At 48.7% G+C, this 17,611-nt stretch overlaps 1 protein-coding gene across 1 annotated transcript in view; it reads left to right on the top strand.

The window, feature by feature from the left end:
- LOC8038579 (protein timeless homolog) overlaps positions 1-17,611 on the top strand; it is a 622,009-nt gene that overhangs the window by 391,549 nt on the left and 212,849 nt on the right. The window contains exons 17-18 of the mRNA XM_040213064.2: positions 9,840-10,062; positions 14,963-15,102. Of these exons, the coding sequence (XP_040068998.1) occupies positions 9,840-10,062; positions 14,963-15,102 (363 nt within the window). The remainder of the gene's footprint in view (positions 1-9,839; positions 10,063-14,962; positions 15,103-17,611) is intronic.

The raw sequence follows: 17,611 nt of genomic DNA, 5'->3' as shown, positions 1-17,611 counted from the left end.
GAGGAAAATTGTTCGATTAAAATCACCTAAATGTGAGCGCCCCCTTTTCCCTCCGGTGTTTTCCAGGCGGTTGAATGCCATAAACTCCTCGCGTAGCTGCATGCACTCCCCTTCGCGCTTACGCCCTCCACGGTGGAAGGTGGAACTGCATTTCACAGGATCGAGGGTTTGGCGGTGTTTGCGAGGTCAAATATGCGTACTACTATGAGAAATGTTTGTTTATAACATTCACAAACGCTTCTCGAGCCAAGGAAGAGAAGAATGATGTGCGAAAGAAATTGAAAATATACGGGACCGCCAAGTGTTCCACTGCTTCCCGATAGGTGGCGCCAGTGTGCCCTCTCGCCGTAAGAGATTTTAAGAGGTTTCAAGGCACTCGGTTCTAAGAAGGCGCAAGTGTGTGAACGGGTCTCTAGCTGTGATTTTCTAATGTATAACCACTTCACGCCCATCCCTAATGTGATAATTAAATTGAAAATTACACCGCACCGCTAACTTGCTCGGATTTTTCAATGGGGCAAGAAGCAAGAACACTCTCTTTGCCATGTCGCCCAATTTTCTCGGAATTGATCAAGTGCAACATTTTATGAAAAGAAACAAAAAGGCTTAAGAAGACGTTTTCTGCTTGCCTGAAAATTTTCATAACAGCATTCCAAGCCAATCCTCGTGTTTTAATCTATTTTTTGGACTCCTAGAAACCCAAGCTCATATCTGTATCTTTTGAAGTTTCTCCTACTGCGCAAGAGTTCGTGCAGTCGAGGTGCGTCTCAGAGCTCGCGCTTGCTGCGTAGTGGTGAAATTAAGGCAAAACAATATTGAGTTCAAAGAAAAGAGAATATAGGAAAATACATGTTCACGTTATAAGTGCAGAGCTACGTTTGAAGCGTAAATAAATTACGGCGTGACTTATGACGCGTATATCGCTCGAGACTTGGGAATCGGGGTTTGCACGCGCTTGATGCTTGGGGGCCGCGTCCCATGCGAGTCGCGGGCCGCATGTGACCCGCAGACCGTGTGTTCGAGATCCCTGACCTCAGGAATACGGCCCCCGTTCGCCTCTATCACGCACGCGTCAGCTCTTTGATGAGCACTAAACTCACGAGGCACTTCTATGAGCCTGACCGTTCTTCCTCGACCTGCGCCTGGTCGCCCCGGTTTCAGACATTGCCCCGCTATCGCGGACGGGAAGTGCCGCTTTTAATAACCCATTTCCGACTTCCGTTGCGCACTTCCGTCGACGGGCGCCGAATTGGGGCGGCCCGCCGCCACCGACTCCGGGTTGGACGTGTTGCCCGCCGGTCGTCATGGGCACGGGCCTTTCTTCCCCGACCTGCTTTCTGACACGCAGTGTCACGCGCCAGGGCGGTGCAAGGTTTCTCTCGAAATACTGCCCATAACAAATCTGTGCTGTTGATTGCCTACTCAGACTGGGCATTCTATCGTTTTCCTTTCTCCCCACGTCCGATACTCCGTATGGCACTCAATAGAGAGTTTTAGCAGGTCGTTTTTTCGCCCCGATAACTATACCTCCTCTCCCCTCCGACGGCCTTGGGCATGCATCGTATCGTTATCGGGTGTCGTTATCGAAGCGAAAAAACGATCTCCTGAAACTCTATTGACTGCCATACGAAGTATCGGACGTGGGGAGAAAGGAAAATCGGGGCGAAAAAATGGTCTGCTAAAACTCTCTAATACCACAAGCAAGGGAGCTCGAGGTCGTTCTTTCGAAGCGTTCTTTCGCAGAACGAGCGCTCGCACTAGAAATGCATGTCTCAAAGCCAGGAGCGCGGTCTACCTCATAGCCGCAGGTGGAGGATGGCAATGCACAAGGCGAATGCTGCGCTCTGAACTTTGCTGAAGTTCATTTGTTCCTGTCACCGAAATGATTTTGCGCGAACCCCAACTCGAGTGTACCCTGAAGGCCGAACTCTATGAAACGAATTATGCGACGAATAACTCCAACGTCGCCCGACGGCAGCTTCGCTTTGCGCGCTACGTAGCAGCCACTGCGCTGATTCCACGAGCAGAGCAAAAGCCGCCGGGCTAAATTCGTCAATTTTTCGCAGCATATTCGTCCCATTAAGTTCAGCTTTAAGTCATTGTACCGATAGTAAACGCCCATTCACTTGAGAGCGTTTGATTCCTTGCGTGGAGTTACGATACGGCAGCAGCGAGTCACCGAGACATCCATGCCTCATGTGTCGCGTGTGAAGCTATAGACGGCTTGCGTTGCTTCCCACGCTTCATGCGATGCACCCGCTCACTTGCGGTCGTGAGCCGAGGTAAGCTCTTGTAACGTAATGCAACGTAAGTGAACCGTGCTGCGTGAACGGGCTCGAGTGAAGAGCGCGCCCTGTGCTCGTACCCAATCCACGAGCCGCATTCGACGATCCTCACCTGAAGCCCCTTCATGTTTTAAAAGGAGCGCAACGGGCGTCGATGCACGAGCAACGTGCAGCCCTTGGGAAGGTCATAGCGGCACCGCGTAGCACTGATACTGTAGCACTGAGATAGATTTCAGACGCCATGTTCCTCCCAGATGTGGCGCGGCACGTGTCTCGAGCATTTCCACAACAATGAATGGCGCTATTTTTTCCAGGATAGAGGGGCTTTATTTTTACCGATGGGTTATTCCCGTGACTACGTGAACGTCCAGACGCCCACGACTACGTCAGAAAACGTTGTCAAGGACTGCTAAAAGCTTTAAATATAACTTTAAAAGGCTACTTCGGTCGAAAACGAAACCAAAATAAAGGACTGGTATCGTTTTAGTGGCACGACGTAAGATCGCAGCCGAAATATCACGCCAAAGTGAAGCAGCGTACTCCTCTAAAACCGATTTTGAAGATGCGACCAGCTTCTCTTTAGACGCTGGCAAGCGAGTTTGTTATTTTGTCAAGCAACACTGGGCGACGTGTACCGCAGCATCAGCGTGGCGTCACATCGTGGCTGTACCGCTGATATCAGTGTTGTCGTCCCTCTCCTCCGGATAGTTTCAATTTTGCCGTAGATGCCCGAAACCAAGCTCTGAACCGCGATATTCATAAAACTGCACGCAATATCGAGAAAAAAAACCTCGTTATTCATGAACACTAACTGAGCTCAAAACATTCGTAATCCCCAATTCGAAAATGTTGACCGGAGGTGCCCTTTACCGTCTGTAAGGCCCCCGCCGTGTCACTTGTTCATAACGCTCGCTATGACACTTGCTGCCATGCTCGTTCGTTACGATATATATCTCAAAAACTTGGGATAAAACACATTTCGGGTTCAAAGAACAATTAATGTTCGCTTCCATCCTTGAAATAACGCTTCGTCACCTTTGAAATAACATTCTTGAAATAACACCAAAATCAATAGTTCCGATTTCAATAAATTATTTTCTTTTCTTTTTCCTTTCCCGTTTTCTTTTTCTTTTAGTGAATTGTATTGGTTGTTGCTTGCAACGAGTACGCCAGTCTTAACGATCATGCCTCACGCGCGTCGACTGAAGGGAAAAGTGAAGCAGACGCCCGGAGCTTGTCGTTTTCTCTGTATATAGACGGCGATCCTCATTGGTTGAACGCTAGTCGCAGACGAAGGTGGACGTAGCACCCTCGGGTCCATTGGGTGCCCGGCACTATAGCCTCCCGTAGCTGACGTAGAAAATCCAGCACTATATACCGTTTTGTTGTCGAAGACGCTTGGTACAACGTGTGGGCTCGCTCTCGCGGCTTCCGCCGGGTCCTCACAAAACGCGAACCAAGAGGCAAGTAGAAACCGGGCCTTCCATACCGCGCCAACGCCTGTTCGCCATTGATCGCTCGCGTCCTCTGAGCACCTATTAGTCACGAGCGCGGACGTCAGCGTTCGGCGAGGACTCGGATCCAATCATGTGCTTCGTGTGCGAGCAATGGCGAGAGCAAACGTTGCCTAATGGACTATTGAAAAGAAAGCGTTAATGCCAACAAATGTACAAAAAAAAAGTGTTCTAGTTGGACGGCCAACGTATGACTCTTAACATTGAATATATTAGAAAACAATGAAGTGTGTTCTTACCTTTCAAATTTTTAAGGTAGCTAAGGTTAGGTTTTCGCCAAAATCTACGTCAAATAGCCCTTGTCAAATAGTCAAATAGCGCGTACTTTAAAACGTAAAACATAACTCCTCAAAAAAAAAAAAAAAAATATATATATATATATGCGTGGGTTTGTATTGTGTAGTTATCGGAAATATGTTTTTAATGACACCTTGTTTGAAATTTTAATTCAACAAATACCCTGTCTTTTGTTTTGCTAATAATGGTGTGGTTCTACTTTCTTTCTGTTCCGAATTTCGTCGCGCGTTGCTTGGCGCCGCACGAGTCCTGGCCTTTATACGCTGTCTGTCTGCGATCCGCAGCTGTTCACGACACCCAGTTGAGGGCTCGCACGACTTGTGGCCGACACGTATCCAGCGTTTCTTTTCTACTTTTTGTTTTTCCTTTTTATCGAGAGCAGTATCCTCTTACGGGAGGGATTTAGACGGGCGTTACGGCCTTTCCCTAACAAGGCACGCTTGATCCATTGCGTAAGGCACTCCCACGAGCGCCGCTCTTCCCGCTAGCACGTCTGTCGCCCTGTCGTTGTTGAGCTTTTCTTTTGCTTCGTTTTTTTTTTCTGCGCTTATTTGATGCCCAAGTTTAGCTAGTGTCGCCTTACTTTTGACACGTAGTTCTCTTTTTGTGGTCGTACGACACACGTTTACGTTTTTGTTTATACCGGAAACGCTCTATTCAACTTAGTGTGTCCCGGATTAGGGCCGATGTAAGAGGGGGGTTGTCAAGTGAATCGCGAGCCGGCGTAATTTCGTACTGGCTTCCCCTCTTCTTTTTTTTTTTTTTTTTTTTGTGGACGCTTAGTTTTTTGCTTGTCGCTTCCTTCATAGCTATGCCTACGAATTCATATGTGCTCATTAGTGCTCTGGAGGGAAAAAGTCGCCTAGCTTCGCTTCGACCACCCAGAAAAAGACTGCAAACGAGCAGGTTGATCGTAAAGTTCAGGGAAGTCTATCAAATATACTTGATACGTCTTTTGTTTTTTTGTTTTGTTTTTTTAGTAGAGCGTCATATTTTGGGTGTAAGACTGGAAGTCAACGACAACATTCTTGAACGAATGCTCAGTCTCTCTCTTTTGAAACCGAATACAATTTTCCCAAATATTATAGTTGTTGAGACGACAACCGCCAAGAAGCTTTCGCGCATCTTTGAAGGCTGTCACCCCGAACGAAGCCGATGCCTACGGAGGCGCGACTCCACACCGGACCCAAACATGCAGCTTCGATGACAACGAGACGAACGACGCTGAAACTGACGACACCGCTTGGATAACGCCCGATATGAAACGACGCCACACGTCCGAAAGCTTGGTTTTGAGTCGCTCTATCATCATAAACGCACTTCATCACAGTCTCTCATCGTTAAAGCTCAAGATTCAACCTAACTCATCGCACAAAATTACACATCTAGTTTTATCCTAAAAGCCTGCACATCGTCGCACCTCCTGGCGTTGCGGAAATTCGACCAAACTACGGGTTGAATCGTCTTGCCATTGTGACGCGAGACACCGGCTTTAAAAGAGCCATCATCGCACTAACGAGCTTAGCGAGAATCAAGGTAAAGTTCTATGAACCTCACTTACGAGCTTCCGCTGTTGGTGTCGTCACCCTCAACGTATCGGCTCAAGAAGCGAACGTACTCCGTGCAGACTTTCGGCGTCACAGCTTCGCACGCGAAAAGGCGCCGCAGGCTGCTCAACGCGTCTCAGTGTCGAAGGCCAGCACCACCGCTTGAGGCTCTACGCGCGTTTTTTAAAGCGCCCCGTATAGTTCCCGCACGGAGGAGTACACTTTTGTTCACCTCAGGAACCGAAGTGGAACAGTCCGGTTCCTTGCGAAGCATTACAAATTTCCGCCTTTATGGGGTGAAGCGAGACAAAGGAGGTGTCATCAAAAAGTTCCGGGACTGATTTTGTAGCCTCAAAGGAGAGGACAGCACAATGGTGAGCGCGCAGCAGCCGAAGGAAGGGGCCTCCGTGTTTCGTTGTACCAAAGGGCGTCTGCAAGGCAGAGCGGGAACGAACTCCGATTCTGCGTCGAACTCGGCAAATAAAAAACAGCCAGATATTTGAAAGGATTCAGCAGGCTCGTGTCAAAAATCGGTGAAACTTGCGAACTGCTTTAAGTGGCACTCGACCTCTCCTCGACTTCATTGATGTTCTGCCGTTCTTGAGGCGCGAGTGCAGCTCAAAACATCTCGCGCACCTCACTGGTTTTCGACATAAGCCTTCTAAATAATTTCAGAGGTCTCCGTTTTAGCTTTGCCGAGTTTATGGTAAAACTTCGCTCTCGCTTCTGTTTGGTGTCTATGGAGAGATCACCATTATGCTCGTGCATGTGGTCAAACTAACTCGTGTAGCGCAGCTCGAACTATTCGCAAAGCGACGCCCTTTGGTATACCGAAACACGAAGGTCCCTTGCTTCGAATGCTGCGCGCGCATCACTGTGCTGCCCTTTCTTTTTAGGCTACAGAATCGGTCCCGAAACTTTTTGATCACACCTGGTATGTAGGTGCACTTTATATTAGCTATGTTATTCTATCAAGGCGTACGCTTTTCAAACGCCAAAGGCATCGTTTCTTTAAGCAACAACCAAATATTGCCATCACTATATTGCACAACATATAAACAATGCGCAAAACTTTTTTTTTTATGGTACATTGATTATTGAGTGGCGCCTGGCACGAGTCTCGAGCATTTCCGCAACAAGGAATGGCGCCACTTTCCCCGGATAGTGGGGCTTTAGTAAATTAAGCCCGACAGTGCCACAAGTGGCCGTCTCCAGAAGATATGTATATATATACATATAGCTTGTATATGTAATTTCGCAAATACTGCGAAGCCCCTTCTTGTTCAGAACCGGAACTGCTTGGGGCTATTGGCACACTGGCGCCACCACGTTTCAACTCACGCGAGAAAGAGCAAATAGCAGCGGTATTAAGGTTCCAGACACATTATAACTGGCCATTTTGTTTCGTTTTGCCGGTCGACTGTGTCCTTCCTGTCTTCACTAACGTTGTACCAGAGTAACGTCGCAGCGGAGTTCTTTGACTAGCGACAGATATAAAACAAACTCGTCACGAAATTGTTCTATTCTTTCCGTTGCTAGTCAATGTTACCAATATGCTCTTCAGATAATGTGATCAGATTTTTTATATATATATATATATATATATATATATATCTTTATTTGTGGGCTTGCAGATTACGTGCTATGGGCCTTCGGCCTCTCTCCAAAGTCGAAATGAAATGAAATGAAAATCATATCCTTAAAAGAAAACGATGACGTCTTTGGGGCTCTTGGAAAACGGTTTGCCAAGGTTTCACTTTTTCCTAGCCATTGAGTGCGTTTCTAAAGAATCATCCGTTCTCGGACGAAGAAAAACCGATCCGACTTCTTCGGAATAGACGAAAATCGCGGCTCACCTGACTCTTCTATTCGTTTCCTTTAGACTCGCCTTCGTCGCCGCTGCGAATTGCAGTGGCTGGCGCACATTCTAAAGCCATATCCTGCCAAAGAAAGACCCACGCGATTCCTTGCTGTTCTTTCGTTTTCGTGAGTTCGTTCCTCTAGAAAAATTCTTAGCGCGGGGAAAAGAAGAAAAAGAAATTCTTAGCGCGCCTTACAAAGGGCCGTTTCTTTTCGGGGGCCATCGTGCCGTGAACGGCGAACCTTTTTCCGCGCACCGTCCCGGGTGCCTCGCCGCCAACTCGCGCCAACTCCCGGCTGCAGCTTCAAAGGACAGTTTATCAGGCGCGTTTGGTGAAGAAACCTCTCCCGCCTGTTTGCCGTTGGCGGGACTCGCGACAGCGGAAGAGCAATTTTTCTTGCCGCCGTTCTGCCGCATGTGCCGCCGGCCAAGCCCCACGCGCTGCACACGCGCGCGTCGTCGTGTGTGAAGACGCGCGCTCGGCCGGTAATGTATGTGCACCAGAAGCGGCCGCCTTGTCGCCCGAGAACCGGATGTTGTGCCTGTCGACATGACGCTCTTCCGCGCGTACGGGGCTCGCTGCCGAGCGCGAGAGTTTTCGGCTCGTGTTGCGTGTTCTTTTCGATTTTGCAATACAAAATTGAGCTGGCTGTTGTTGTTTTTTGTCTTGTTTTTGTTGTTATTCAGGACGGCTGTCCAAACTGCGTGCCGTATAATAAATATTCGGCTGCGCCGAGATTTTACGGCGGGCTGACCCCCGGGAAGAGTCTAGATACGCCGTGTCTGTGGCACGTTGAACTCGTTTTATTTTAGGAGAAAGACGAATGGTTGCGCCGAAGTGCAACTTGCCAAGGGTGTACGAAACTTTTTGGGGGGCGCTGTCACTCGCAAGTTGAACTTTTTGGTACTTCGCAATGGCTTGTTAAGGGTGAGCTCCATGCAGTGAGTATATGAAAAACCGACGAACGTTCGCTTATTTGCGTGGGGCGTGGCAGCCACTGTTTTCTCGCCGTGCGCGTACCGACGTCGCCGTAAAAGATTCGTCGCATTTTTCGTTCCATGGGGCCTTCGAGGCTTTGACATGTCAGCGGAAAATTAACCTACAAACGCACGGACATAAGAAACTATATAAAATAGTTCCAGACCATTTTTTTGGAGAGGAAGGGGGGGGGGGGGGGGGGGAATCGAACGATTCGAGTGCTTTTGCAGCGACGAAATCGCAAATAGGCTTCTAACGTGACCTCATCTTCAGTGCGCGCGCGATAAATACGCTGGGTTCTTGAAAATGGCGTAAACCGATTTTTGTGTGTTCCGATTTTCGGCCTTTTTAGTATTTTCTGGTTGTTTTTCGCAGCCGCGTTGGATCCTTTGGGCGAGTATCTTTGTGGCCATCACCGTTGACGTCAGAATCGGGTGGCTCGTGTTGTCCCGGCGTCGCGCGACACGCGCGGCATACAGACGCGTTGCGCAATGTTCCCGCCGCAGCTCAAAGAAACGTAGAACCAGGTGCGGAGCTACAGGACGGAGAGTTTTAGAATAGGTGACTCCAATGTTTTAAGATCCCCCAAGCTCCTCTGGCAGTCGCGCTGCGCATGCGCAGTGCGACGCCCCAGGCGCGGGGAAGCCGAAGCGTTGGAGCCCTGTATTGTAAAACTCTGGGATGTCTAGGGTTAGACGCCGCCCCGGCGTGTTTCGGTCAGGATGAACATCGTACCTGCGTGCGGTCCTGTACTAATTTCCTTGTACTGATAGTTTGCCTTTGGAACACCTTGTTTTTAATGGATATTTAGGAAACGAGTTCTGCATCAAACTGGGAGGCTTGTATTTACTATATACGGTTCGTCTTTCATCCATCTACGCCTGTCGCCATCTTCGATTGTACTTACATTCATCTGCATTTTTGACCATGGTTTATCCGAAACGTCGGACCATTTTGTGCCAGGAATCCACCAACAATGCACTGGACACTACACGCATGGTTTTAATAACAGGTTTGATACGTTCGTGCGTGTAAAAGGCACGTGTGTATCGAGGAATATATTGGGGCGCCTTAATTTTAGTCTGGACGCTGGACGCAATGTTTAAAGGCAGCGCATGCTGCGCAAAGAGACCATCAATCTTGGGGGTGTGGAAGTCACGCTGAAAAAGGAACTGTAGAAGCTCCCCGTCAATACGCGATCACCAGCTGCGCACTCAGATATGGCTGGCGGTGAAGCTCCCTACAGGGCGTCACACTTCTGTAAGGCTATGCTGAATCAGGCGTGTTATTGACATTCTCTTTGTGTGAGAGCATCCCATGGCCGGTACTGATTCGTGCGTGCGGCTTTTCGCGCAGCTTCGCCAAGCCGAAAGTCATCATGGTCTACTGCAAGCTGCTGTCCCACTACCGGACCAACCCAGCGGAGAGCAACCGGCACGTCGTGCGCATGCTTCACCGGCTCAGCTGGGACCTGAAGATGTCTCCGCTCCTGTACCAGGCCAGCGTCTTCAAGTCCTTCCAGGCCATCCTGCGGGACTACCGCTCCCTGGCTGCCACCAGCATAAGCGAAGACCTCAGGGTTAGTACCGAGGCGACGCCGCTTGCTCCAATAGACACTTTTAATGTATATATCGTTCGTATAACTCCGCTGACTATACCCGATAGCGGTACGATAGATGCGCAAAGGGGCCTCTGTGGTATCGGGCATCGTTATCGGAGTTATCAGAAAGATCGATTAAAGCTCTCTATGAAATCATTTTTGTAGATCCTGTAACTCTAATAACCATCGGAGTTCTCGGAGTTCTTTTGACACCTTTAATAGCCTGGATTTTTTTTTTATCTAAGTAGGTTTGTCTTTAATTTAGTCTATTCTGTAACTAGGGCTCTTCCGGTTTACTGCATGGGAGAGCGAAGTCGGAGGCAACGGTGCCCCTTTGTGGTTATGTCTTTTCTGACTAGAATGTCCAAGAACTTCCTGTCAGGCTAAATATTTACAGGGGGACGAAGAAAGGAAAATCGTGGGTTCTTAAAAGGGCACTAAAGTCATTTTTGAAAAAGGTCGTTTTTGATCTTATATTGTTTAAAAGGTGTTAGTTTCCGCATATACCAAGTCCTATATTACAAAACCGCCTATTCATCTCAGGGCAGTAGAAAAACATGTGCACTCTTTTTTCTCGCGGACTACATTGTGTGGACCAATGAAAGCCTTACAATACGCGCAGATTCCGAATGATTTTAAATGATTTTATTATAAGTCGTTTCGAAGAGAGCCTGATAGGTACACATCCGGATAAGACTACTCTTTTTCTCCGCGGGTGGAGCCATCGATTGCAACTCGCCAACAAGCGCCCTTCGTCGACCACTTCACTTTAAAAAAAAATCTTCCCAAAAGGGGCTTGTCACGATCTTTGGACACGCTTTTAACGAGGAAATAAGCTACGCACGATTGTAATTTCGGGTTTATTAGCATGCTGAGAGCGTCTAGATTGAGTTCTCAGCACAAAAGAACGATCTCAGAATTGACATCAGTGCCCCTAATAGCCCGCAATTTCAAGACGGATAAGTCTCTGGGAATTAGCGAGTGATAATCGTTGGGAATCGGGTCGCATGTTTATTCCTGGGCATGATCTCATCGAGAAACCTGTCTTCTTATTTTGTCCCGGCCAATTAACCACGACATCTCGATAGAAAGCCTTTTGCGCGCCCCTCGGCAGTGAAGTCACTTTACTCGTCAAAGTGTTCCTCTCTTTGCTCTACGAATAGCACTGCCAGGAGCTATTTAATAAGCTACGTTTCATACTCGCCACACTTCAGACATTGTTGCTTCGAATGAATGTTTTTAACCGTCACCACCAGGTTCCGCTCACGTGCCCGGCGTAAAATTCGAGATTTGCTTTCAGTCGTTCTTCTCGATAAAACGGTTCACAACGGGGCAGAGCGATACAGCGACTATCTCCTATAACACCACATCTACCGTTCAAACTACAACAGTCGCAAACGGCGCCGCACGGCTATGGCATCATGATGGCTGCGCCCAGGAGCCGCTGTCACGAAAAAAAATAAAAATAAAACACGCGTGCCCAAATGGGCCATTGACCGTCGTGCGGGCGTTGGACAATAGGGAAGGAGCTTTAGTAGATCATTCCGATAGCGATACGACGCATACGCAAAGGCGTCTGCGGAGCGTCGGGTATCGTTATCGGACGTATCGGAACGATCTTCCCAAGGTCCGCATTGGTGAGTTTACGTAGACCGTGTTTCCTTATCCGCCATGCTCTACGCACGGAAGACGCCGCTAGCCTTTGTTTCTGCATAGTTCCGGACACCGTAGTGTTGGCGACTCCAGCGACATCGACGCCGCGTAACTCAAGAGAGGAGGTCGTTTCGACTCTGCCGTCTGCTACCGCTGCTCGGTTCTCGTGGGCAGCATAGAAACAAGCATCGTTTCCAGTAACTCTTTCTATGTTCCGCCATGGCATTCCTACGCACTTACTAGAAGGTTTCTGCCGTCGAAAAATCGCTTTGCTTTCATACGTAACACCGATTTTTCGCTATACAGTGCAAGATGTATGGTGGTCCGCGTGCTGAACGAAGAAAACGACCTCCTTTCGTCCCCGGTTTTGCCTGTCCAGCGCGCCCCCTATAGTTTGCTGGAGTCGCGAATAGGGCTGCCGAGAGCATTGCAAGACAGCGATGACGATCTACGAAAACTTCCCGATAGGAAGTCTTCGTAGATCGTTTTCCTCCGTTCCGCAACCCCGTTCCGCAAACGGACCTCGTACCTTTCCGCAAACGGTACGAGGTCCGGAACTATGCAGACAAGGCTAGCGGCGCGCATGCCCTGAAGCAGCGTCTTCTCTGCGGAGCGCGTTGCCGGTCGGGAGAAGCGATCGGGGGAAAAGTTCCTCGCCATTGAAAGGTCAGCCAAGGTCGTCGGCGTCTTTTTCCCGTCCGTCTCAGAAAAACGTCCGGAGGAAGTGGCAGTTGCGGCTTGCCGTTCAGTCGTTTCCCGTTTGACGTTTCGGTTGTGCCGGTCGATACCGGGCGTCCCAGGCGTCGTGTACAGCTGCAACAGAAAAAGAGTAGCACAAGTGACCGAAGACCGGAGCGGTAAAATCGCGACACGCGGCGCTATTGTTCCCGAGCGCGCCGTTAGCGAGAGTGACAGTCACGTTGTATATCTCAACCTGGGGGTGGCCGGCAGAAAATTGAGGGATAAGATAGGATTTAAAATGCGGGCTTTAAGACGGGCTGCTTTCTGCCGGCCGCCCCCGCGTTGGGGCATGGAACGTGACTGTCACTCTCGCTATCGGCGCGCTCGGGAACAATAGCGCCACGTGTCGCGATTTTGCCGCTCTGGTCATCGGTCACTTGTGCTACTCTTTTTCCGTTGCAGCTGTACCTACGCACTCTTGTTGGTCGTCGCCCCCTCGCCACTCGCAGCCGATAGAATCGTGTTATCAGTCGAGTTCCGCTCAGGGAGAACGACAATGTCCCAAAATAAAATACATGTTTCCTTCTTCTTTTCTTTGTCTTTGCATAAATAAGTTACTCATAGCCGAACCCTCATTGGAGAGTTTTCGTAAACCGCGTCCCCCCCCCCTCCTCCCCTCGCTCCGCTAAGCCCTCCGCAACGAAGTGACTACTGCGCCTGAGCGCCGATAGCCTTGACTGCAGAGTTCCGGGTATCGTAGCGGGTTGCGAAGGGCGTTGCGGGACGGCGAAAGCGATCTACGAAAACTCCCTATTCTCCACCCAAATGTAGCGCGTGCGCGGTCCGAACCAGATATAACAATTCTATAACTAGCGTTATCCAGACATGCAAAAGGTACAAGAAACGCAGTTAGGTTACTGAGTATGGCGTAAAAAGTGATTCGAGCAGAGTAAACATACTCAATTCTAATATACTTGAGTAAATGACTAACGACTGTAAAAAAAAGTATTGAATTACTTACGAAGTAACTCGTTTTGTGTTTTTTTTTATGATAACAATAAAGGACACAAGTTTCTTCTTTGGACGAAATTCAGTTAGCCTAACAGACAGTCTGAAGATTCTGTTCTTGCATTTCTTTCCGTTTTGGTCTCTTTTTTTAATTTTTGTTAGCTGACTTGCGAAGTGATTTTTATTTTTAAGCGTAACTGCGGACGTCTGCCTATTCTCTTTTGAGATTTTTTCTCTGTCCGAGCTTGGTATTGCAAACATTCTATATATATATACACAACGGGCATGGTGGCGGGAGGCCGAAGGCGTTGGTATATAACTGAGAAGAAAAAAACCTTAGTGAAAACAGCAACAACGGACGATTTAATCTTCGACGTTTCGACGAAACCTCGAAGATTCAATCGTCCGTTGGTGCTTTTTTCCCTAAGGGTTCTTTTCTTCTTAGTTATATATATATATATATATATATATATATATATATATATATATATATATATATAGAGAGAGAGAGAGAGAGAGAGAGAGAGAGAGAGAGAGATCAGCGTGGGTTGATTTGCACGTTCTGAGTTCTGCGAGGCAAGGTCAATCCAAATCGGTCGTCTGCGCCTCTAAGCTGTACACTGGGCGAGAAAGTCAGCGACATGTCTGACCGCCGCGATTGGCCTGCGCCAGGGTCAGAAGGCTCGCCGATATTCTTGCCGAGTGTCTCTTAGGGCCCTTGGCGCTCCCGCGCGCCTAACACCTTGTTTCCTCCGGCAGGACCAACCGGGATATGGAGTAGTGGTGCAAAACTATCGATACTGCTATCGATAGTATCGATAGTCGCCAGAAATCTGACAATCGATGACTATCGAAAAACTATCGATAGTACTATCCATAGTCTGTCAAAACTATCGATAGTACTATCCTTGGTCTAATATCGAAAAACTATGGAAAGACTATCGATAATACTATCGATAATAGACTATCGATAGTTTTGCGACACTATCGATAGTTTTTCCAAAACTACCAATAGTCAGTTTATCGATAGTTTTGCATCCCTAATAGGGGAGTCCAAAACATGGCCGTTGTCTGTGCTTGGTCAGCAGCGCGACGCTGACCAATCCCAGATGGTGGCAAAGGAGTCCGGCACTATATTGACAAATTAATAACAAAGACGGACAAGCAGACACAGGGTGTTAAATTTACGCATCTTGGATAAATTATTGACAATTTGTTAGCATATATGGTGTTTTCCGTAGTTCATATAAATTAGGACGGAAACAACGAAAATAGGGCTGTCTCCGGGAGGGCTTGAAACACGTGTTTTTGCATTGAGAGATTCGTCCGTTGGTTCCATAACCGCCGTTTGTCGTACGAGGTTTTGTTCAACACACACACACACACACATCTTTGGCTCGTATGAAGTTCGGAAAGACTGCGTATAGGTCGATCTGGCTTGATGTTGTTGTTGTGCGAATCGTATATTCCAGTAATTAACTCACGCGTGAAAAGATTGCTCTTGACGCGGTGTCGGCCCGTGCGCTTTCTGTTGCAGGAGCTTGCGCGGCTGGCCACCTTCGTGGTGCGCGACTTCGTCGAGACCGCCCGCGACAACAAGCTGGCTTTCGTGGAACTGCTCTTCTGGAAGAGCACCAAGGACGCCTACGAAATCAAGCACGGATACGGATCCTCCGCGTAAGAGAAACTGTTCTCTCCCTCTGTTACACACACTCGCAGAGGCAGACAGACAGACAGTAGTAAGGTGGTAAACTGCGCGAGTTGGTAAACGTTGAACATGATGAAAAATCGCGCACAGAGAGGCATAGACGGAACAGGAAGGAACACAACACACAGACAGGCACGTACTCACAACTCCGATGTAATATAGGCGGAACAGACAGGCAGAACCGGTGCTTTGCCTCGACGCCTTCGACATAACAAAGCCCAAGTGCTGGATCCCCCGCTTCTTCACCTTCCCAAAGCCAGCGAGGGGCGGAGACGCGAGATCTGCCTCAGTCAGCGCTCGGCTGGCTGTTCTCACCGATGGGACCCGCAGCCTTGTCATCTCGTACCTGTCGGATGCCCTCCTTCGCGTTTGGTTGCACTTGCCACGGCCTTGGGGCCTATGCACCTGCGCTTACTTGTTTGTGCGTATGTGCGAGGGAAGGGTGAGTAGGCACTATTTTGGCGTTTGTATTCGGCAGAGAAGATACCCAGAGCACAGAAGTCGAGAAGCTAGAGCTACAACGGCTGTCTAAGAAAGGTTATCATGTGCAGACATTACCACAGCGAATCGCTCGCACGCTCCAACTCTCTATAGCTCGGTTCCAGTGAGTACGACCGTGCAACTACCGTACGTTAGGATAGTTAAGCGTTTGTCTAACCAAAAACTTCATTGCACGGCACCTATAGTGTATAGCAGCCCTGCCGAGGGACAGCCCCAGTTTCCGGTGGAAAGCCGTTTTGACTGGGTACTTATAGAAGAATAGATACAGTTGGCATGAAAAGTGCGGGAGAGGGCGTCCTAGAGGAAGGCTGAACCGGTTGCTTGCGAAAGAAATTGACGAGGAAAGGGAGAGTAGGGCAGGGACACGGAGAGGTGAAAGAAAGAACATATGAATGAAGTTGTGAATTCACCGAGGTCTCAGGCGGCGGTCGACTCCGCGATCCTCGATGAAGGCTGAAGACCTGTGGCTGGCGCTGAATCGCTCATCGAGGGCGAGTTGAACTAAATGTCTGGGGGAATGTGTCAGCTGACCCTTTGTTTCAATTAAGTCGGGAAAATGGTCACTGAGGATTACCCCTCTTATTTTGTATTATTGAAGCTTCCATTCGAATTTAAATGAAGGTACAGCATGTGTGGGTAGGTTTCTGTTTTGCGACTGGTAGACTTGCTCACGACGAGCTTTCTCCCAGCGTTCTAGTAGACCGTGCCCATAACTCCGATAAGGATAGCCGATACTCCGCCGGCGCGTTTGCGGATGCATCGTGTAGTGATCGGAACTATCGGAACGATATTCCAAAACTGCGTGCGTGGACGCATGTCTTCGCTGCCGGTGTATGGGCTACGGCCGGTTGGAGCTCTCTGACCGCCGCTGTCAACGGGTCTACAGCGTGAGCGCGCGCCGGCCACCGCGGCGACGGGGGACGCCTTTGTCACCGAGACAGCTACTTTGAAATCTCATTTTGGAGCTCGGCGGCGGCTGACTGGTGCGTCGGCCCTAATGCATTGTCCCCCCAGCCTCTTTCGCCTTCGACGGGACCCCAAAGCAGCCGTCACTCTTCATCCCTCGGCGTCCTTTGTGGCTGCACCGGCTCCTTCTCCTTTCTTTTTCTTCCGTTTTGTCGCTCTCATTTCCATTTAAATGGAAATCTGTATTAAATAAGCTCCGTTCATCCTCCCTCCCCGCCGTCTACTTTTTGGGGCACCGTCTTAGCAACCTCCTCGCACCCTTTCCCCTTATATATATATATATATTTTAATGGGACCGGGGGAGCGGACGAAGGAAGCGCGCACCGTTTTCATTCCGCCGAAAATCTTCTTTGTGCGCGTTATTAGGAAGAGTGGGAGGCAGCGCAACCGAACTGTTCCATCCAAAGGGAAGAGAAATCGTTAGACTGAGATGTATAATGGAAAGGCAGAAGTTGCAGAAATGGAAAACCGGAGCGGGCGGAGGGAAAAGAAGAACTACGTCTTTCGCCCTTTAGGCACTGCTCTAATATTAACGTTTCGAGAGCCTCCAGCTTAGGGAGGAAAAAGGAGGTTGGGGTGTCCCGTGCGAGTCTGCATTATTTGTTTCTCGGTCCATCGCTTCGCTCGGCGCGTTTTTAAGGTAACTTTGATTTGGTCTTCGGAGAGGAGCGCGAAAATCGTTCCGAAATACTTTTCGATCGCTTTTTCTGGGCGTTTCTCCTCCTTATCTTGGGTCTCCCACTCGTGCTAATGGAATGTTATTATTTATTATTATCGCTATTATTGTTTCGTCATTCCTTACGCCGGGGGCCCAAAGACAAAAACTTTGCGGTTCTCTTCTCTCGTCGTCGTCCTCTTAAAATTAAAATAATAAAACGCAAAAAAAAAGGAATAATTGAACTGGAAGGGCAAAAAAATCTCGATCTTGCATTTAAAAAGATTGGTTCCCTTTTTTGCTTTATTTCTTTCTTTTTTTCCCTTTTTGGAAAAGAGGATCCGAGAAAACGACGG

This window comes from Ixodes scapularis, unplaced genomic scaffold, assembly GCF_016920785.2.
Source record: "Ixodes scapularis isolate PalLabHiFi unplaced genomic scaffold, ASM1692078v2 PGA_scaffold0__279_contigs__length_252992795, whole genome shotgun sequence".
Lineage (NCBI taxonomy): Eukaryota > Metazoa > Arthropoda > Arachnida > Ixodida > Ixodidae > Ixodes > Ixodes scapularis.
The sequence above is the reverse complement of the archived record's forward strand: the minus strand, read 5'-3'. Positions and strand labels throughout refer to the sequence as shown.